At 40.8% G+C, this 20,551-nt stretch overlaps 1 protein-coding gene across 1 annotated transcript; it reads right to left on the bottom strand.

The window, feature by feature from the left end:
- Positions 1 to 602: 602 nt before the first annotated feature.
- On the bottom strand, positions 603 to 20,333 carry si:dkey-178k16.1 (band 4.1-like protein 1). The gene is made up of 20 exons (XM_068752152.1): positions 20,262 to 20,333; positions 19,843 to 19,989; positions 15,538 to 15,642; positions 14,426 to 14,468; positions 14,245 to 14,320; positions 13,280 to 13,498; positions 13,074 to 13,161; positions 12,822 to 12,974; positions 11,706 to 11,803; positions 11,190 to 11,365; positions 10,648 to 10,865; positions 7,735 to 7,890; positions 4,781 to 4,831; positions 4,104 to 4,505; positions 2,949 to 3,164; positions 2,810 to 2,869; positions 2,513 to 2,602; positions 1,199 to 1,279; positions 819 to 935; positions 603 to 689 (listed from the first exon to the last, which is right to left on the bottom strand). Exons 1-20 carry the CDS (start codon positions 20,331 to 20,333, stop codon positions 603 to 605), a joined length of 2,655 nt encoding a protein of 884 aa, XP_068608253.1.
- Between the last annotated feature and the right edge of the window lie 218 nt (positions 20,334 to 20,551).

A 20,551-nucleotide genomic window follows, 5' to 3' on the forward strand; every position in this document is an offset into this window, starting at 1 on the left:
AACTCCAACTGGACACACGTTTGACTAAACCCTTCCTGGTGCTTTCTACTTAGTGCATTTTCATCTATTGGAGTGAAGAAGACGTGGGATGAAGATCATTTGTTAAGCAAGACAAATGTTTTTTTGTAAGATTTGTATTTTACTACAGTAGGAAGGACACTGAAGATTAAATTGAAGTGCATTTTTTTCCTGACATTCCTTTTTTTTTTTTTTTGAAGCTGTAGGCTACAAGCATAGCATGTAGCCCTGGTTCATTCTACAGTGTGACTGAGTGCACAGGTTATCTACTCAAATCTGCAAAGTCTTTTACATTATGTTCTTTGACCTTTGAGGAATACTTGAGCCGGTGGTTCTATAATGGAGGCTCTTAAAGCCTTGGATGGGTGTTTGTTAGGTAATCCATCGATTCTGGAATTCTGGAGCAATATAGCCAACCAACCAACCAGTGACCATGATATGTTTTACTAATTTTTCTGGCAAACGTCTGGCCAGGCATGAGTGAAGTAAAATGTTGAGATAAAAATTAAATGTGAATAAATCAAACTGAGTCTTGTTTTGGCTTTGAATATGTGGAAATGTGTTTCACAGGCTCCAATTGAAGGTCACTGGCAGTCGTCAGTGGCGATGATGGGCGGTAATTCCAACAACAGGAGCAGTAACAAATCTGGTCCATAGGAGGGCGCTCTTATCTAAGGAAATCAAGACTGGAGGAACAAAAGAGGAGAGACAGTCAAGTCCTTCGTCCCACAACATAAAATGGAGATTTTTGAGGATTAATCGTAAACCTATATCCTTTCGAGTAAAGGTGGCACCTTTACCTCTGATGCACTATGTCGATCCTCGGAGGACGATTCTGTTTCCCTGACAACAACAGCTTTGGTCACCTGCATGTCCGGATGCTGCTGCTTTGCTTCTTGTATTGCAATAGCCAGTGCCTGCAAGTAAAGAATGACAATTGTTTTCTTGTATGAAATTAAACAAATCCATGTTGGCAGTCCAACTCATGAAGAATAGTTTTGTCACATAACTCATAAATTTACTTCATACATTCTGAATTGTAAATAAAAAATATATGCATAATATACTGTATTGCAATTCATGACTTTTAAACAATATTTTAGCTCAAAGAGTATTAAATGGTGACATGTATGTTATTCTTCTGACTCAACGGTTCCAGGCCTTGTTGATTTGGGCTCACCTGTTCCTGATCAACGTCATCATCTCCTGTGATTATGATTCTCTTCTCGATCCTGGTCTCTGAATATCCTCCTTTCACTGTCTGCAATTTAACAAGACACTTCTTCAAATGGCTTTCAGACCGAAGCTTCATTTTTGAAGCAACAATATGTACCGGTAAGTATTTTTTATCTTAAAATATCAACCTAGCTTCCCTCCATTGTTTCCTTCAGGAGACAGGAGAGGAACTGTGTGTAGGCTTCAAAAACTACATAACACACACCCCAGAAGTTGTTAAACTGGATTAATTTTCATGTTATTCTTATATTATTTTCATTCAAAAGCGATTTCCTCTGCAGGATGTCAGTCTTTTTACAGCCCTTTCATTTCCTATTCGAGTTGAGGGCACTTGTGAAGGAGGCCTCCATGAATAGGATTGAATACAGTTAAATTGCTAAAATTATTTTTAACCTACTTCTTGACAAAATGCTCCAATTTCTTTTTTCTGTTAGTATCAATTACATATTGGAAGTTAGCCAAGAAAGAAATCTTAATGTTCTACTGAGAAGGTGATTTTACCCACAAAATGCTGGGACTCTGCAAATGAATTCTGACTAGTCAGTTTAGGATCTGGCTCGACAGACATTTTTTGCAAGGGAGTTAATTGAATATCCTAAGTTTGACCATGAGGACCTTCTTTGTGACGGTCAAATGTATACAGGTATCTGGCTAATTAGCAGAGATATCCCCCTGATTAATGACACGTAATGTCATTAAGTGGCTTGTGATGCAGGATGTCATGGAAAACAGTGCTTTAGTGTTGTTTAGTATGGTAGCATTTCTCTTAGGAAACGTATTGACAAACATCTCCTTATGATGCCCAGTTTACATGGATAATTTCCTGTGCCGAGTCAGCACAATAAAGTGAGGGTTTGTATGTATGAAGTGACTTTACTGATCCTGCCGGAAATTAGGGAATTAAAACTTGTATGGTTTTTGTATATTTTGTCATTACTGTTAGATGTAGCACGACTTCACCGAGAAACGTTCCTAGTCAGAGAACACTCACTGACAATGGCAATAAACTACTTCTGATTCTGATAAGCAGAGTTGGAAACAGTGGGGAGTGATTGCAGCCCAAATCAACAAAGGTCAGTGTCATTAGTTTTACCAACATACTGGGTGGTTCAGGCTAATGGTACGTTAGCTTAGTCTTATATTTATTGCAAACATCATGCCTGATGCCTTCATTTATTTTTATGGGACACTAGAGTTTCACAAAGATACAGCTGTGGAGCCAAACGCTAAAATAAATTTTAAATCGGCCTTTCTCTACCTTGGAGACATGAGTGGTTGCCGTGGTAACATTTTCAGTGACAAGGACGGGTGACCCCGACGCCTCTCTTCCAAGATTGCTTACGTGTACCTGAGAAAACGAAAAACAGCAAGCAGCATTAGGCACGTACTGGAAATACACACATACAGTACATGTGAAAATCAGTGTAGAAAATCAATATTTTTAATAAATATGTGTTAGGGCAGAAGTGTTTGTAAATAGGTTTAACCCCCAGAGAGGACGTCAGAATGAGCTGAGGGTTGAGTTCAAATCGGAGCGGTCCTTTCTCTTACTCACAGGGGATACACTCTGTCTCGTAGAACAGGAAACTTCACTGAGCCCACTGATACCATGATCCTGAAACGGAAAAGCTCAGTTATGTGACTTGCATGATATTTACAAATGCATTATATACACATTAACAGCACCACCTCACCTGATCTGTGAACTCCACGATGGTTGTGGTGACCTCTGACCCGTTGGGCTGAGTCTCTGTCCTCACATCAGTCTTCCTCACTGTTGGCGTGACATCACTGGCCTCTCTGCTCAGGGGTGTGACAGCAGAGACGCGGCTGGATTCCCTGACCGACTGCTCTCTGTCGGCTGACGACGACACCGGCACTGACCTCTTTGGTTTTTTGGGCACCGCAGGCTTAAATGAGAAAAGATAATAATTTAGTTGAAATTTTAGTTTAAATAAGCTTGAAGTTTTGTTTTGTTTTCCTTTTACTTTACGTCACTGGGAAATCAAAGAGTTAAAAACAGCTCTGAGCTAAAGAAGCAATGGACATGTTTCTATCTTTGATAAATTATGGAATATACATTGATTACATAATATAGTGGCTTTAGACTGACGACATCAGATTCGATAAATTTAGGTTGACTGCCTGGCACCAATTCTATTTCCTTCCATACCTCCATTCAAGGCTACATCACTCCTGTGTTGTTAACAGTTTCTACTCTGAGGAAGACACAAAGTGTTTTGGTTGTGTGTGTGACAGTGACCGAAACAATCTTCTATAAAACTCCAGGGAAACAAAGTCGATTTCTTTTTACACTCAATTTGTTGGTAGAAATTCAAACACACACGCAATTTATTTTGTGCTAAATAACGTAAAAGTGGAACGATAAGCAGCAAGGAGAAATGAAACAACATTCCTTACCTTCAAAAAAGCCCGATGGAAAGCATAAAAACACATTTCCCTTCAAAATGTTTCATTACAGCCAGTCAGTGTGTCTTTAACACCCGAAGGCCCTCTAACAGTTATAACAATAAACAAAGGAAAACAACAAAGTGACAAAGACACTTTGGGTGTGATCACACCCACTTTGTTTCCCAGAGATCACAGAGGAAATGTTGTTGCTATTCTGTTTGTGTATGTTGTATTCACATGTTCACTGACCAAATGCTGCACAGCAAACTAGAGCTTGTCAAAGAAGCTTCCCAAATCCAGCCCCCGCCTTCACTTTTATTTCCTGTGCATGTCTAGTCAAGCATTGTATTGTTCTAAGAAAAGCTCCAGAATAATCCAAACTAAAGGAGCAGAAACTTCCACGTGTTTCACACATATAAACCTTTGGAAAACAGTACCTGCACATCAGGCCGTTTGACCTCTGGTCGGACCTCTTCAGCCTGGCTATGCTTGGCTGGGGGGCTGTGACTGGCTGCTCTGGACAGAGGAGCTGACACCAATGGAGGAGGCAGTTCAGAAGGCCCCTGCTGCTGGAGAAAGTCAATGCCAAAGCAAAGACCCCCATCAGGTGACAGATCCCTGTCTCCCAGCTCTGACATGCCCCTTGAGAACTCTTCCATGCCGGTGTGCAGGTCAGTGAGGACAGTGAAGTCAACTTCCGCCTCCAAGCTGGACGTAGAGCTGACCGTAATGCTGGAGCATTTCCGCTCAATGCCCAGGTGGGTTTCCTTCAAGTAGAGGAGCTCATGATCCTGGTCATCTTCTGAGACAGAGCCCAGACGTTTCTCCCACGGTTCCCACTGCAGGACAGTTGGAAAAAAGAGATTTCACCTTAAAATTTCGGACTAATAATGACATGAATAAACGTACTTCGGATTAATTTATTGTGCAAAACTTATTTAAAATCATGTGTTTGCATTTTGGTGGTGGTGTGTCCATGTTGATATTACATTTATGGACTATTGCCGAAATAAACAGGAAGGACTAAATCATTTCTATGTCTTTTCAAAATAATGCAAACAGTCATATAAAAGCACAAAGGAGTGTAAAATAGTGGAGCAGAGCGATGACTCACTGAAGCTTCAATGAGAGGCTCCTCGTGTATAGCAGGTGTGGGAGGTGTCTCCTATAGATACAAAAACAGCAAACAATGTATCAACTTGGAGAAAGTGCAACAAATAGTTAAACCTTCTAACAGAAGCTGACGTGAGTGTAAACTATCAGAAAAGGATAGCGCAGAATTTCTTTTGTCAATGGGGTTGACATGACAGTCCATCTGTAGCAGAATGCATGGCTGATTACACACTATTTGTAAAATAAATTGTTGAAATCATCATTGCAACAATCCCTACTCGGCTTTTAGATGAATTACTTTTGTATTTCGAGGAGTTCACTGTATTGCTTTGACCTCCAACAAGGAGGTTATGATTTAATCACCACCTGTTTCGAATAATTTTGGATTATTAATGATTCTGTGAAATGTTAAAGAGGAGACTCTTGGAATTTGAAATGTGGATCCAGAAATGTTATAGCAGCCTTTGCTGAGGTCTGTAGCATCCGAGTGACCCTTTAGTTTGCAAATGTCGGCACTTGCACAATAAATACATGCATGGCTGTTCTCCAATTCTGTAAAGCTTAGGGCTGCTCTCGTGAGCATGCACATTTACAGGTTGAAGTCATTAGAATGACTGCAGGCGCCATAAACGAAAAGGTTACATTTTTCAAAATGTCTTTCAAGAAAGAAAAAAAAAACAGGCTTTCATATTGGCATGGCATTCATTTTCAGCTATTGCTACAGAGGTGCCAAGGTAGAAAATTTGTTTCAAATGCCCTTCTCAGCCATTCACAAAAAGGATAGAAATCATATAAGAAGTGTAACAGAAATGGTGGAAATGTCTTGGACTCCTTGCAACAACAGGCACCTTTTTCCTGTGAGGATGTTGGAAGGAGAGACCAGGTGGGATAAAAGGGACGGCCTGAAGCTTAAGCATTGTAAACTTTGCTTAAATGCCCAAAGCGTTCTGAAATGGCCAAGCAGATGTCATGCTTTGCAGAGGGGAACAACAGAAAGCAAGAAGCTCTCTGGGCCAATGATACGATGCAACTTTTGCTTTCTCAAACACAGCCACATGAGTTCTGGAGTATGCGTGTGATTTTGTTTGTTTTTGTTTTGGGATGGTAAAAACAAGATTTTCACGACATCGCCTGAAGCTCATGCAATGTCTCACTTTCCGATGATGGACAAACAGTTTGGGTGCAGTTTACCGCTTGCTTCCTCTTCGATGCTTCGTGGCTGGGCATCCTGTGGTGGCTGTTCTCCATGTTGCTCTGTCTGTCCCGGAGCCACTGTGTTTTCAGTGGAAGCGTTCGAGGGGGAGCTGTTGGAAATTTGGAGCTAAAGAGAAGAGGCTCTTTAAACTCTGAGCTGTTCTGAAAATGATCCTTGTGCAGCACATCGCCTCTTGTCGACTGACTCTGTCCTGTTGCAGCTCTGCATTCTCTGAGTTCCAGTTGTCCAAACGGCTCTTTCTTATTCTCATGATGTAGGGTTTGCTGCCGATATGATGCTGCTGTTTCATTTGGATATTTAGCAGCTGACTGCACTCCAGAATCACCAAGTCTCCTTTGCGTTTCATACGATCCCTCTTTTGATTTTGCCATGTGTACATCCACATTTGCACCACAGATGCCTCCATCAGACCAGCTTTCAATTTGCCCATTTACAACTCCTTTGGGCTCTTTGTCCAAATACTTTTTTGATCTCTGTGGTTTGAGAGGAACTACTTTGGTGACTTCTGAATGTGAATTCCCTGTTTTGTTGCAATCTTTTTCTTCAATGGGATTTGGGTCTTTTATTTTCCAAGTGTCAACATGCCCTGCGTCACTTTCACTTCGAGTCCCATTGCTCTTTAGCGGATAATCCACAGTTAACGGAGCTTCACAGGTCTTTCGTCCATCTTGATTAATATTATGTACATATTGAAAATGCTTCATATCACTGTGGATCATTGCAATGCCTTTGTCAGGGGGAGATCCGTATCCATTTTCAACACCATTCCTTGCTAGCAGAGAATCCTGATGCCCGTTAGTTGTTAATTGCTGATCCACGAGGTTCAGTTCCATTAGCCCTGATGCTGTAAAGTCTGTTTTCTGAGTCTGAGAATATCCAGCTGTAGTTTTTAAAGAGTCCCTAGGTGTTAGAAATGTGTTCATATTTGCTTCAGTCCAAGGTGTTGCAGAAAATGTGCCTCCAACCACAGAAGAGATCTCATTCTTTTCAAATTTACACCAAGTGTCCAGCATTCCTTCATAAGCATCCTGCTTGTCATTCAAACTGGCATCAATGGTCGCCTATGTTGACAGAGTAGACAGTGGCATTAGCCTCGCTAGACACGCTGCTCTTTCATTTGTGACATCACTGTTACCCGTTTAAATACTGTCACGACTGTGCACCAACGACTGCGCAATAGTTGACGTGTCTCACGATATTTTATCCGTGTGTCTTGGCAGACAGAATGGGAAAAGGTGAACAAAATTATTTAAAAAATGCTGACGTGCAGTATATAAAACCGCAATTATGACTCTCAAAAAGTTGGGATGACATTTAAAAGCAAAGTTAAAAATAAACGCCACACACACAAACATTTCAATGCAAACTGTGTCTACACTGACAGCTGCTTTACAATCCCAAGGCCAAGAAGTAAGTGAAGTTATGTGTTTGAGTGGCGCGCCAGGAGGTCCCTTTCATCCCAAATTATGATACGAATCACCCGTTACCAATACAACTGTTTACACGCCTTCCAAGCAGGATTTTTTTTTTTTTTGTTCCCCTGTTTAATTCTTGTTCAAAATATGTTGCTGGCATCACATTTGGAAGGAGCATAGCTTCACAAAAGAAAAATCTAAATTGAAGTGGAATGATGAATAAAGATCAGCAACAACAACAAAAAAAAAACGTGCCAATTTTATTGGAATCGGCTTTTCCTTGTGATAAAATGAAGTAACTTGGACTAAAGGTCCGATTCTTACTGGTTTCCATTCAGGTGTTCCTCCAGGAGGGGTCGCTGAGAAAAGCCGTTTCTCCCTCTGGGCCATCTTACTGTTGGGCTGCCTCAAAGCCCTCTTTAGTTCATTGATGCTGGCCTGGTGTTTTTGTAGAACGTCTTCTGGCTTATCCAAGAACTGCTGCTTACACAGTGAAAGGACACCGGGAACTCAAATTAACATTCTTGTCACATTTATAGTATCAAATGAATTTGAAATGCAGCACTATATTTAAACAAGAACTAGGCATTTATACACTGCTCAAAGAAATTACAGGAACACTAAATTCTCACAGTACAGCACCAAGTCTGTTGAACCTTAGGCCTTATCAATTTAAGAAGCACTGATTGTGAATCAATTTAAAGTGACAATGTGCAAAATCAGAAAACCCCTTAAAAGGGAACGGTTTTCATGGATGAATGGTTTGATCGATATTTCTGACACCTCTTGTATTTGTATTTTGCTAGTGTCCTTGTCGCTGCTGGTATCATGAGGCAATACCTGCAGCCAAAATGGATAGCCCAGCTCCTTGAGGATGGCACAAGAAGGTTTGCCGTGTCTCCCAGTTTGAAGAGACCAGATCCTCCTGATGCAGGACAATACATGGCCTCATATGATCAGTCTGTGGGCACTTTGGATGAGGAAGGCATTGATGCCACCGACTGACCATAATGCTCCCCTAATTTAAATCCAGTTGAGCATCTATGCGGCAATTATGTATCAGTGCATCTGATTCCACAAAGTACTGCTCACTGATGGCCGGTCTGAGAGGAAAGCCCCCCAAGACACAAGGGGTTTGGTGTAATTGTGAATATATATACCCCTCAATTGGATAGAATTTGGTTTCTTTTGATCACTGTTGCCATTTTGTTTTCAACAAATAATACAACATTGTTCAGTAAAGCATTTCAACTTGCATAATTTGTTTAGTGCAAGAACTTCTTGTGTTCATTTGAGGAGTAGTACACCCAGAATATTTGCATCATTTTTCCTGCAACCATGTTCTTTGCAATATCATATATTAAGTTATGGTTCAGGTTAGGTCTGGAGGTTAAAAGAAAACACTTTGTGATTTCTGCAACATATGACAAAAATATATATATATATATTTATCTGCCTTAGAGACTGAACTGGTCCCACCCACCCCAGAACTCATAACATAACTATAGACTTTGAAATATTATAAAACTGACATGCACACTTTAAATATTGTCTAAGAACCTGGTGAATCACACAAAATATATAACAACTCCATTGCTGTTCCTGTTTACTGTTTTCATACAGTAAGCAACAGCCACAGATATGAATAAGGAGAAACAGCACACCTGATGAGGGTCACACACAGCGCATGCCTAAAAGAGATCACAGGCAGTACCTCCTGTTTGGGCCGAGGGGTGGCCAGATCCTTGTCCAAGAGATGACGGAGCCCAAGGTGGGGCAAATGACATGAAGTGACGGGCATTGAGCAAAGCAGAAGGTTGTGGATTGGGATGCAGAACAGACGCGTGCAGAGACAAAGAGGTAAAGTGCTGCAGGTGAGTCAAAAAGGCAGGTGCCAGACAAACAGACAGCATTGGGGCTTTTGACTGTCAAGCCATTTAATGAAGACAGGGACAATCCTTTTCAGTGTTGACCAATTGTAAGTAATGATGTGGAATGAGGGAAAAATCCTATTCTTCTTCTTCGTCCAAAGATTTGGTCAGACGGCATCATAAAATGACAAATGAACAAACCGTGATGACAACATCTACGATAGATGATTACTTGCGCAGGAAAGTGACTGGATATTTATTTACTAAATAAATACAATTAATTTGTGGCTGTATACAGCGAATAAGCCTGTATTTCTAGACCGCCCATGTAAAATATTATACAATTAAGAATGGATGAATTGTAAGAGTTCTATGCGTCCCTGCTGGAGCACCAGGAGATTAATCAACAGGGGAATCACTTATTCACTTCATCATCATCCATGGCCATCTATTTATTCTAATAAGTCAAATATGTTTACCTAGTTTCACTGGGGGGCACTGTTAAATGTGCATGAAAGATGAGCCAGGTTGGCAAGCTAAAAAAAAAAAAAGTCGAGGGGGATTTATCCACTGGAGTTGTAATATTTAAGTCAACTCTGGATAGGAGCCAAATGCCTGAAGAAAATCTAATATGATTTTCTATTTAAAATATTTTCCAGCAGGCAGACAAGGGGAAAAAAATTGAGTATGAATAAATTTGCATGAAACATTTCCTCTCCATTCATCTGAGGATCAATTCACTAAAAAATGTGAAGAGAGATAGCACGCCCTCCAGGGAAAAACAATCAAAAAATGAGAGGTTGTAAATTGACATACACAAAATACGGATGCATGACCTAGAACAACAAAACCACACCGATAGACAAAAGGGTCCACGGCCAAAATACCTCCGGTTTTGAGTCTACGGGCGAGCCTGCCTCCTCACCCTGCAGAAGACGATTTGGATTATGGAGAGGTCAGAGAGGAGAGAGCTGAAGTTAGCCAATTCTGTTATCATTATAGCTGGGAAAAGAGAAGTACTCCTAGAGGCAGGATAGTGGGTTTAAAAAAAACCCATCTGAAGCAAAGAGGTCAAGTAAGGTTAGGCAGTTCAAGCAATGCGGGGAACAGAGAACTGATACCAAGAAGTCTGGAAAATGGGGAAATTAGGCTGGGTAGAAAAGAGGATGGTGATTTCGTCTTAAATGAAAAGCAATATAAGAGAGGAGGACGGGAACTCCTGAATTTTCAAATGAGCCAACGGAGCTACTTTGTGTCTTGTTTTTTACATACATTTTCCGGTACAGTGTAAACTAACATGTACAAGTTTTAGACAGAAAAAAGGAAAGTTACTATTATTATTATTATTAGCCTCATCCTCTTGTACCTTGATCTCCAAAGTATGCTTCTGAACCTGATCTTGCTCCAGAGGTTCATGCTGCCCCAGTTCGTGATCTGTGGACTGGTCCTGGTCCTGATAGTGGTACTGTTCATGGTCCAAATCCAGGCTACCTTCTTGGTCGAGGTCTTCTCTGGACATGAACTGCATGCGTTCACTGGAACTGCGTTGGGACAACTGGTCCATACTTACACCGAGAGCCGAGGCTGGTGAGGTGAGAGCGCATGCAGGGAAACATCAAGCACCTAGACTTCAATGTTCAATCAGATATTCTTGAATACAGATTTATACAGGGTCACTCTTTTAAATGGACAATGCTCTGACATAAAATCAAAGATTCAAAATAGCCTCATTCCTTTTTTTTTGTGTGTGTCTTGATTTCAGTGCACTCCCCTTAGAGCTGCAACAGGAAATCCATAAGCACTACTGAAATATACATCGCTTGAGAGAGTGTTTTCTTGCATACATTGGTATCCATCAATCTGATCATGAGGCTTGGAAGCATCTTCACAGTGACAGAGGGTTCTTACCTCCATCAATGCTGCGGGGCAGCAAATACCTCTTGCTAATGGACCGATCGAACTGTGGGGCAGGTCTGTCAATCATCGCACTGGCCTGTCTGGTCTGTGCTTGAGTTCGCCCGCTGTAGCGGAACTTGGAGCCAATCACCAGGAAACCCTTAGGAGGCGGCTCTGGGGAAACCAACCTGCAGGAAGGTCCAGTTGGTAAAAAACTGCTGCAATCATTCTCGTTGACATCTATTAACCCTCCTATTATCTTCAAATATTACCAACACATTTTATCCTTGACCGCAGGGATGTTTGTGTCAGGGAATTTGTTGATAATGAAACCTCTGTCTGTGCTCTAGCGCCACCGTCAGGCCAAACTGTAGAATTGGTTTTGGTTAATTATTAGAATTAATTTATCTTGAAAGAAAGAAAAAAATATATCCAGACTTATGATGTAGAAGTCTAAATATGTTATGTTAACACTTCATGCAGGTGTGTTCAGAATGCGTGTCTATATCGGTGACCATGAATGCCTACCTGAAGAAGGTGTGGTGCTCAATGCAGACTTTCCACAATCGCTTCGAGGCCCGATGGTTGGGCAGCTTGAAGCCAATGGTGCTTTCAAACTGTTCATACTGAGCAGTGAGGGGAGGGAGTGGTGGGAGGGGGAGGAGAAGAAAGTAAAGTGAGGAAGAGGAGGACAGTGAAGAGTGAAGGGAGTGAGGTGCAGGGAAAGACTGTAGGATGGTGGCAGGGTGAATTTTGTTTACTCCACAGCAATGAAATAAATCAATGGGTTTTTTTTCGGAGGGGGGGGTTCTTCATTTTACTGGCATTATATACCGGTATATATTCTGTCTCCTTCTGCCTTGTCAGGTGCATTGTCCATCTCTAACCAACCTGAAAATTGGGTGTACACGAACTAACAGCGCAAACAGAAAAAAGATGCTTTCAAATCAATAAGTTACTAAAAATAGAAGAGGTCTTTAAACACTGAAAATGTGCATTGAAAAAGGAAAGTCACCTTTTGTTCTGCAAAAAAAAAAAAAAAAAAAAAAAAATGACAGCGGCAGTTCAAAGTTTAATGGAGAGAAAAACAATGCCGGTCGTCCATGCGCTTGGAAATAACGATGAAAGTGTCAATGTCAGTTTAACAGTGGATGTAACACAGAGCAGATGCCCTGAAGGCAAGAATGTTGTGCAAAGCAGAACCAGAGTTTGGATAATATGGCTCTAATATGCACATGAAAAATCCTCAATAAAAATGCAAAATCCTCATGACTGTCTTATCACATTCAAGTCACCATATAGGAAAAGAATAGAAGAATAAAAGCATGAGCTATGGGGTTATTATTTAAGAGGAGCATGTATGAGGGCTATGAATAACCACTGACAAAATGTCTGTTGTCTCATGGTTTGCTGCAGAAATGAAATAAATAAATGACAATTTATGCACTTTGTGATGATCAGGAAACACAATGGTGTAATTTTAACTGTGAAACCTTGAAATAGAAATGCGGAGTTAGCTCTTTACCAAATGATCCTTCAATCCACATCCTACGGCTGAATATAGTGGGATGTTTTGGTGCGACTGTGCATGCAGTGAGCTCCTCAATCAGGCAAGATGCAGAAGATTTCTTTATTATTATTTACCTCTCCTGGGCGGATTTTGATGTAGAAGTTGCTTCTCTTATATGAGATCTTCAAAATCTTTGGCCAGGCGAATCGATTGATCCTCAGTCTGTCTCGGTAAATGAGAAGACCGTTTGCACTGACTCCGAGCATTATGTCAATTCCTTCTGAATCCTGGTAAAAAAGCAAAAGAACATCAAAAATCTCAGAAAAATCTGGCACGTGTGTTATAGCAGATTAAAAATCTCTGCTCAAAAAATTAGATCTCTGTACCTTAGCGTGATGAAGGTCCACTCCATACATTGAGAGCTTCTTGGCATTTTCTAGAAAGTTCACCTCTGCATCTGCTGGACTCATTCCCCTACAACACAAATGCCAAACGTGATTTATCACTTCTTTCATATCTAGGTCGCACTTCAAAAATGCCAGTGCTTCTCATTATCCGCCCATTTAATTAATATGGACATGTTTTCTCTGACCTATAGTTATGGTGCAGCTCCATCACTCTTTCCTCCAGTTCACGTGTCTGGTTAGGCGCAAAGCGGAAGTCGCTGACATAGTCAGGGCCATGTTCCTCCGCCTCGTAGTCCCCGATTTCTGCCTGGACTGTGTAAGAGCCCAGAAGGGCATGGGTAACAAATGAGCAGGGCAGACGGCCGGAGAGGATGTCATCCCTCAGCTGCAGGCACAGATAGTACCTAAAGAAATGCAGCAGGCAAAGGCGGAAAGGCTGTTGACACTTATCTGCAAGAGTTATGTCTCTGCATTATCAGAAAATATCTGAGATAACTCTTATTGGCCTTAACATCATGTTTCCCTTTTGATATTGACTCAGATTTTTAGCATTGACAGTCAAACGACAGTCTTGTAGGAGCTGCATCAAAATCTTCAAGAGTGGATCGTAGTATCTAATTAACTACTATCACGCTTTTAGACATTGAGAGACAGTGTCCATCAGTCTGGGTGATGAGCGATGACACCCAGCATTTTGTTGGCCTGTATACCATGCAGAAAGGAAGCATTTCTGTGAGGATGTCCTCGGCGTCACACAATGGGAGACACATTCCTGGCCATAAAAGCTATCACAAAGAGGATCATATGGGACCAGATGTTTTGCTGAGGTTTTTGAGGCTGAGAGTAAAAGGCTCATTCTGGTGCCTCCTGGCTCCACAATTTCAACACTTCAATTCTTCCCAAGTCAGAGATCCTCGCAATAAAGTCTAAAAAAAAAGACATTGTGAACATGTGCGAGTAAGTTGTGATATTTGCTTTCTTTGTTTCTTTGCATCTAAAGGTATCAGAAGTTAATGCTTTTCCTTCAACTTCATAGGAAGTGTGATTCGTTTTCTCAGAGGGTAATCTTAACTGTTTCATTAAACCTTTTAACTTCAGGCGACCAAGCAAATCAAGGGTCTTTCGCTATGACAGTTGCATTCAAACGTACCTGGTGATGTCTTCGATGAGCACAGATGGGTCTGGGGGGTAGAATTTAACAGAAAATCCAAAGATCCACGAACCAACTGTTGACAAACCATCAGAAAGGCTGTTTAGTGAAAGACTGCCTGCTCATTAACATGTTGCATGTTTGTGGATTTTTCGGGCTGTTGATGATTTGCTGCACTTACCTCGAATTTGCTTCTTAATCTCTTTAGAGGGATCCAACCAATTCTGATGAAGGTAGAAATAGACAATCATCTTCAAGAAATCCAACCCAAAATAATCAAATAGACACATTTTCAAGAGCACTCTTAATAATTTTCCACTTTAAAATGATTTTCCAAATTGAAAGCCACATCTGTTCATGCTATAAGAAAATGAACGGTGGCTTTTATAAACCAAAACATTAATATCAAGGGGCTAAATGCCAGTTGAATCAAGCCCCGTCTGCTTAATGTCACTAGAGCTTTTATTATACACTCTGGACCCTGCACACAATTATTAAAAGGCCATAACCCCTAATCATATTTTAACAGGTTGAAGGGTCATTCTGCCTTCAGCCTGTTAAAATAATTTAAAAACGAGAACCAGGTCACACAACAACAACAACAGTAACAAAAACATTGGATAAATGGTGTAAAATGACAAAAGACAATTTATATGCAGATGCAATAATTTGGCCACCTGTCAAAGGTTACTCCTAAAGATGGATGCTATATCAGAGATGCTGCTCGCTATGACAGTGGATACAAGCACCCATAATATAGCTCAGCTAGCATCAGGTTCTTTAGGTGAGACTTATTTTGTTTTTTCCAACTCTGATTTATGTTTACGTTGACTTAACAGGGCAGTTTAAATTCATCTTGAATGGTAAGTTTGGTATAATAAGGAAAAAGTGAAAGGATATTTTCCTATCTGTCAATTTGACCTCCTTGGCAGAGGTTATGATGACGGTGCAGAAACAAGTTAACTCAAGGCTGTGGTAATGTAGACAATGTAAAACATTGTGCTACCCAGAGCAAGCTGGAAGGGATAAACTTATGATTGTTTAAAAAAAAAAAAGATTTCTTTAATTAACACCTTCCACATCTTTACAATTATTCTACTATTTTGTGATAAAGTACTACCTTATAAACTACAGATTAGAATGTAATGTAATGGCTCCATTATTCAGTGAAATGCTTTATTATATGTCGTTTGAATAAATGCATGAGTTCAAGTATTTTGTTATAGATCTATGAGTGATTAAAATTGAGTAGTGAATAACATATCTTGAGGCGTGTTTGTGTGTCCATCTGACCTTGGAGTTGTCTGTGTCCTGGAAAGTCAGGCCAAAGTAGTCCCTCTCCAGCAGGTTCAGATGGCCGCACACCATGTCCAGCAAGGTTTGGCCTTTGGCAAATTTCTGTCACACACACACAAACAAACACAAAGAAGAGTGCTTAACTCATTTTCAGCTCAGCCATATGCTGCGTTCATTTTTCAAGACACACAGAGTATTATGTACGATGACTATGCAAACAGTGAAGCTAACAAAAGAAAGATCCAAGTATCTTCTTTCTCCTCTTCTACCATCTTTCATTCTGGAGTTATTGGCCATTTAAGAGAGACGGAATTCAATTTCAAACCTAACGGACGTCTTTAGACGTCAATGGCATTGAATGAGTTAATATGTTTAAAATATATAAACTCGGAGACGATTCATATGGGATACTAAAAATTATGAAAATTAGGAGACAACATTTTATTTATTCACATTTCATTACAAAAAAGGGACAAAAAACACAAGGGACATAAAAATCATCGCAGAATCTGGTCTGCTTGCAGCTGGTCCTCTCCCCCGTTGTGGAGGAGGAGCTTCACTTTGTATGACCATATAAGCAAAGCAATTGCTTTTCACTTCAATGGAGTTTTAAGAGGCCACACCCAATTTCTATTCCGTCCGTGAGGGCTAACGAGAACTGTGGGTTTCAGGCACACGGCATGTGCACACACACACACACACACACACACACACACACACACCCACACACACACACACGCACCAGATTCATCTCCAAGGGAAACCTGGCTTCTATAGCAGAAAACCAACCAAGTAACCGTTACCATGGAAACAGATGTAATAGGTCCCTTCTGTGCATGCGGGTGCCGTGTCACTCAAAGACCATTACAAAGCTCCACATTCAGGACATCATTTAAAAATTTAAGAAGGCTAATTAATTAAACATAAATTCATCTGTCACTTAATGAAATAAATAATCATTTACATCCTGCTTCACTAAGGCTGAGCGAAGCACTGAGAATAAGGCTGGTGAGTAGACTGCAGTCATCTTTTTTTTGTGGGGGGGGGGGATTATTTCTGTGATTTTCAAATAAAACACAACACAAAGTTAAGGTGGTTCTCCAAGCATGGCAAACAATGAAGGGCCAGCTGATCTGGTTTGTTCGTAGCCCCAGATGGCTCCAATCATATTTCTGCGACTAGTTCTATGGACTGATTGTGTTAGAAATCATTTAGTGTAACCCTAGAATCCATTTAGCAGATCACCTCACCCACGCAAACACAATGAGGAGAGGCACAGAGAGCGAGAGACTGTGTGTGTGTGTGTGTGCGCGCGTCTGTTGGTGACTGGGTTAATCGTTTGTGGAGAAGGAAGTTTATTAAACTTGACTTTAATGAACGCAGGTGGAAAGATTCCCCCATGGAATCAAATAAATGGGAAAAAATGGATACATTTGAAAGTAGCTTTTTACTACAGACATACTGTGGTGGACAATCGTTTCACTTCTAGACAGAGCTACTGTCAGCTTTAACAAGACTGCATCAGGGTTTACTTAAATTAAAGATTTGCACCAATTACAAACAGCAACACCGAAGAATAACTGGCAGAAGAGTAGTCTTCCAATTCTGTACAGTTTTGTAGTAGCAGAGGCCAAAATACCCTGACCTCCAAAACAAAGACACCTATGTGATATTTTTCACTAGATGTCTGACAAATCTCACACCAGAGTCCTTCTCTAGAACTATGTCCCTTTAATTAAGCAGCCGCCTGGACACGCCTAGACGTCTTTATTACATGTTCTAATCGTATTGTTTATAAATATATATGAAAGTAATGTTTGTTAAGCACAACTAAGCCGATTTAAAACACTTCAGTTACTCTACTTAACATCCTATTAAATGCTTTAATGAGTCTTTTCCCAAGTTTGGCTGATGACCACTTGAAGGTTTGCAAAACTTTAGCCATGCTTGAGTTTATAAACAATTATCGGCAAATGATTTGGGACTAGAAAAATGCCTACAGCTCTATTCACATTACAGAGAAGCTCAGTCTCCGAGGATGTTAAGGAGTGAAAAGTCAGAAAGCTGGGAAATTGTGCTCTGTCTTATTGAAGTTCCCTTGAGTGGGAGACTAAACTCATTTGAACCCTAAGAGACCCGAGTCTGCAGCTGACTGTGCACTCTGATGTCCACAGAGGCGAGGAAGCAGAGTGTGATGCTTCAGGGTAAGTGCTGGATGGCTGCTATTAAAATGGGACGAGCTTGTGCAGAATATGATTTTATCATCTTTTAATCCTTTTCAAAGGATGCCGATCTGGGTCCCCATCATAAATCTTTCATTTGGATGTAACTTTTTTCAGCGCATGAGCCCATGAAACACACAATTATGGAGCTGGTGGGTTTCTCTACAGAGGCACTTTGAATGTAAGAGGGTTGCGCACTCTGCACTGTGACTCCTTTATTCAGCAGATACATAAATGTATTCACTGTCTCACTTTTTACGGTATAATTAATGCAGCTGTTGCGTTTTCCGGGGGGGAGTCACAAAAATGATTGGTTAAAGTAGGGGTTAGTACGGTTTTGAATTTTAATCAGACCATAAAAGGGGAAGCAAACAGATATAACAATTGCTTGACAACAAATTGATGAAATTACTTGTATTTGATTCTTTATTTGAGCACAGCTCTGATACAAATGGCACATAATGCTTTGACCCCTAACAGCATGTATACGGTACTTAACACAGAGGAAACTAACATGCTCATGTGTTTAACTATAGCAAAAAAGCAGCAAGAATTCCATTGGAGCAGCTTAGGTAATAACATCCACCCAAAGTGTTAGTAGTTTGAATAGTTGACTAGTTTTCTGAAGGAAGTACGCTTGTAGGAAGTAGAGCCAGCAGATTTCCTTCACAGCATTGGTTTAGGTTAAATACAGGGCCCTGTGAATGCACTAAATCAAATACGGAAATCTAATATGTGAGCCAATCACCAATAAGAAGATCAAACTGCTCCCCTGTGCTTTCATCATCAGGGACGTCGGAGCTCTGTGGATGTCACGACTGTAATTAAAGTAATGATCTAATTTCATTCCCTTTTGCGTCTATCCATTATAATATATGTATGTATACGTACAAAACAGATATAGCTGCTGCGCAAACTCCTCCCCCGCACTCTTCATCATTCCTCCTCTTTACTTTACTCATTCTATTTTCTCCCTGGTCAAATTTAAGTGCACTCATCTGTCAACCATATGGATTTCCTGTCAAAGCCAAAAAACCTAACGTCACTGTCCAGGTGTGTGTGTGTGTTCATGCATATAAACCAGACATGAGGAGATAATGGGAGGTGAAGGAGAGCGTGTGCGATGCCTCAGTCAGGCCATATTTCTTCGCTCACTGGCTCAAATAAGTAAAATATGTCAGGTGAAGTTTGAGCATCAAGTCATAAAAGAAATATATTCAACATGAATGAGGTGAAGCGGCCAATGAGATTATTTCCACTGCGCATCAACCATCATCTGCAGCAACCAATAGGGTTCCAGTATTGGCATTGATGCATCCTGCCCGGGATCTTCCTCCAGTGTAGAACACCCTCTGCAACAACCCTGGCTTTGTTTCACGAGTCAATACAATAGAAGAGCAGATTGATTGTCTGCACTGTTCTATCATGCAGAGCATGTGGGAAGGATTTGGTCCTGGATCAGCGATGGATGTAAAAGTTGAAAAAATACTACAAGATCACATATTAAACAAAACCAGGCAAATCTCCAACAAGAGCATATTATATGGAGTGTTATGTAAATCTGACATTTGGCTTACATTAGTTGAGGAATGGGAGATTTGTCTTCTCTCCACAGAGATCCAAAATTTGCATCTGCAGTTTTTTCAACTCCTCAACTCTTCACTAAAGCAGAAGCTTAAGTGGTTTGTGATAATATAGAGTGTTCACAAAGACTGTTTGAGCTTCTGGGATTCCAGCCACATTTATGTGGTAATTAAGAATGCAAAGAAAACAGTGCATGGAAACACGGTGACAGTGCCAAAATGTCGTCAGTAATAATACATACAAAAAACTATCAAGACAGAAAGCAAAATGTTAAATGAGTGTTTATGTATGTCTGTCTTATTGGCTAGCCTGTCCCTGTTTTTTTTGTTTTTTTACACCTTTGTTATTTTCTCATGTGAAAGGATTTTATTTCACTTGCAAATGGTGGGAAGACTTGAAAAGAAGGCCTACATTGTAATACAAAGAAAAATACTGATAATTGTTTTTGTTGCGATGGATGAGCCGCCCCTTTTTTGATGTCAGCTGATGAGCATACCTCAACTGCAGCGTCGTAGTCTGAGCCGTCAAGCAGAGTGACTTTAACGGGGACGGTCTTCGGCCGCTTTGTGGATCTTTGGGGGGATTTGGAGGCTTTGCTGGGGGTTATCTCTGAGCTATCATCTTCCCCGTGCTCCTCTGGAACCTGAAAGGGAGACCATCCATCCTCTGGGTGAATGCCAAATTGCCATACTTTGTCCAGTCTCCAGAGGCATGTTGTTGTACATTCAAAGCAAATCAATGGAGAAAAAAATGCTTGATTTGATGTGAGCTGCTGCTCAAAGAGGTTGAGTTAGCAGCACGGGCAGAGGGGACCAGCTGCCTTGCATATCAAACAGCAAGCCGGAAGGCCCCTGAGTGATCGAAAGGCTCCGGTCAAATGATCTACAGCTGCTGTGTATTCCATAGCACTCTCACCTGATTGGTTCTCCTGGTGTCACCCTCCATTGTGCTCTTCAGTTCCCCAGCCAAGCCCTTCTCAGTTGTCATTGAAATGGATTGCAGTCCTGCAAACACACGTGAACGCACTCACTTAACATCATTTCTTTCTGTTTTATAAACCATTGTGGAATGTTTACTGCTCGCTGGAAGTCCAGTCCGATGGGCTGCTGTTGGATTTAACTCATAAGATGCAGGAAAAACCAGCAAAGTAGAAATGTGCCACTGGTGTATTTACTGGCAGCAGAAGACGTAGTGACAGTGGTGTC

This window comes from Brachionichthys hirsutus, chromosome 2 (genome assembly GCF_040956055.1).
Source record: "Brachionichthys hirsutus isolate HB-005 chromosome 2, CSIRO-AGI_Bhir_v1, whole genome shotgun sequence".
NCBI classification, from domain to species: Eukaryota; Metazoa; Chordata; class Actinopteri; order Lophiiformes; family Brachionichthyidae; genus Brachionichthys; species Brachionichthys hirsutus.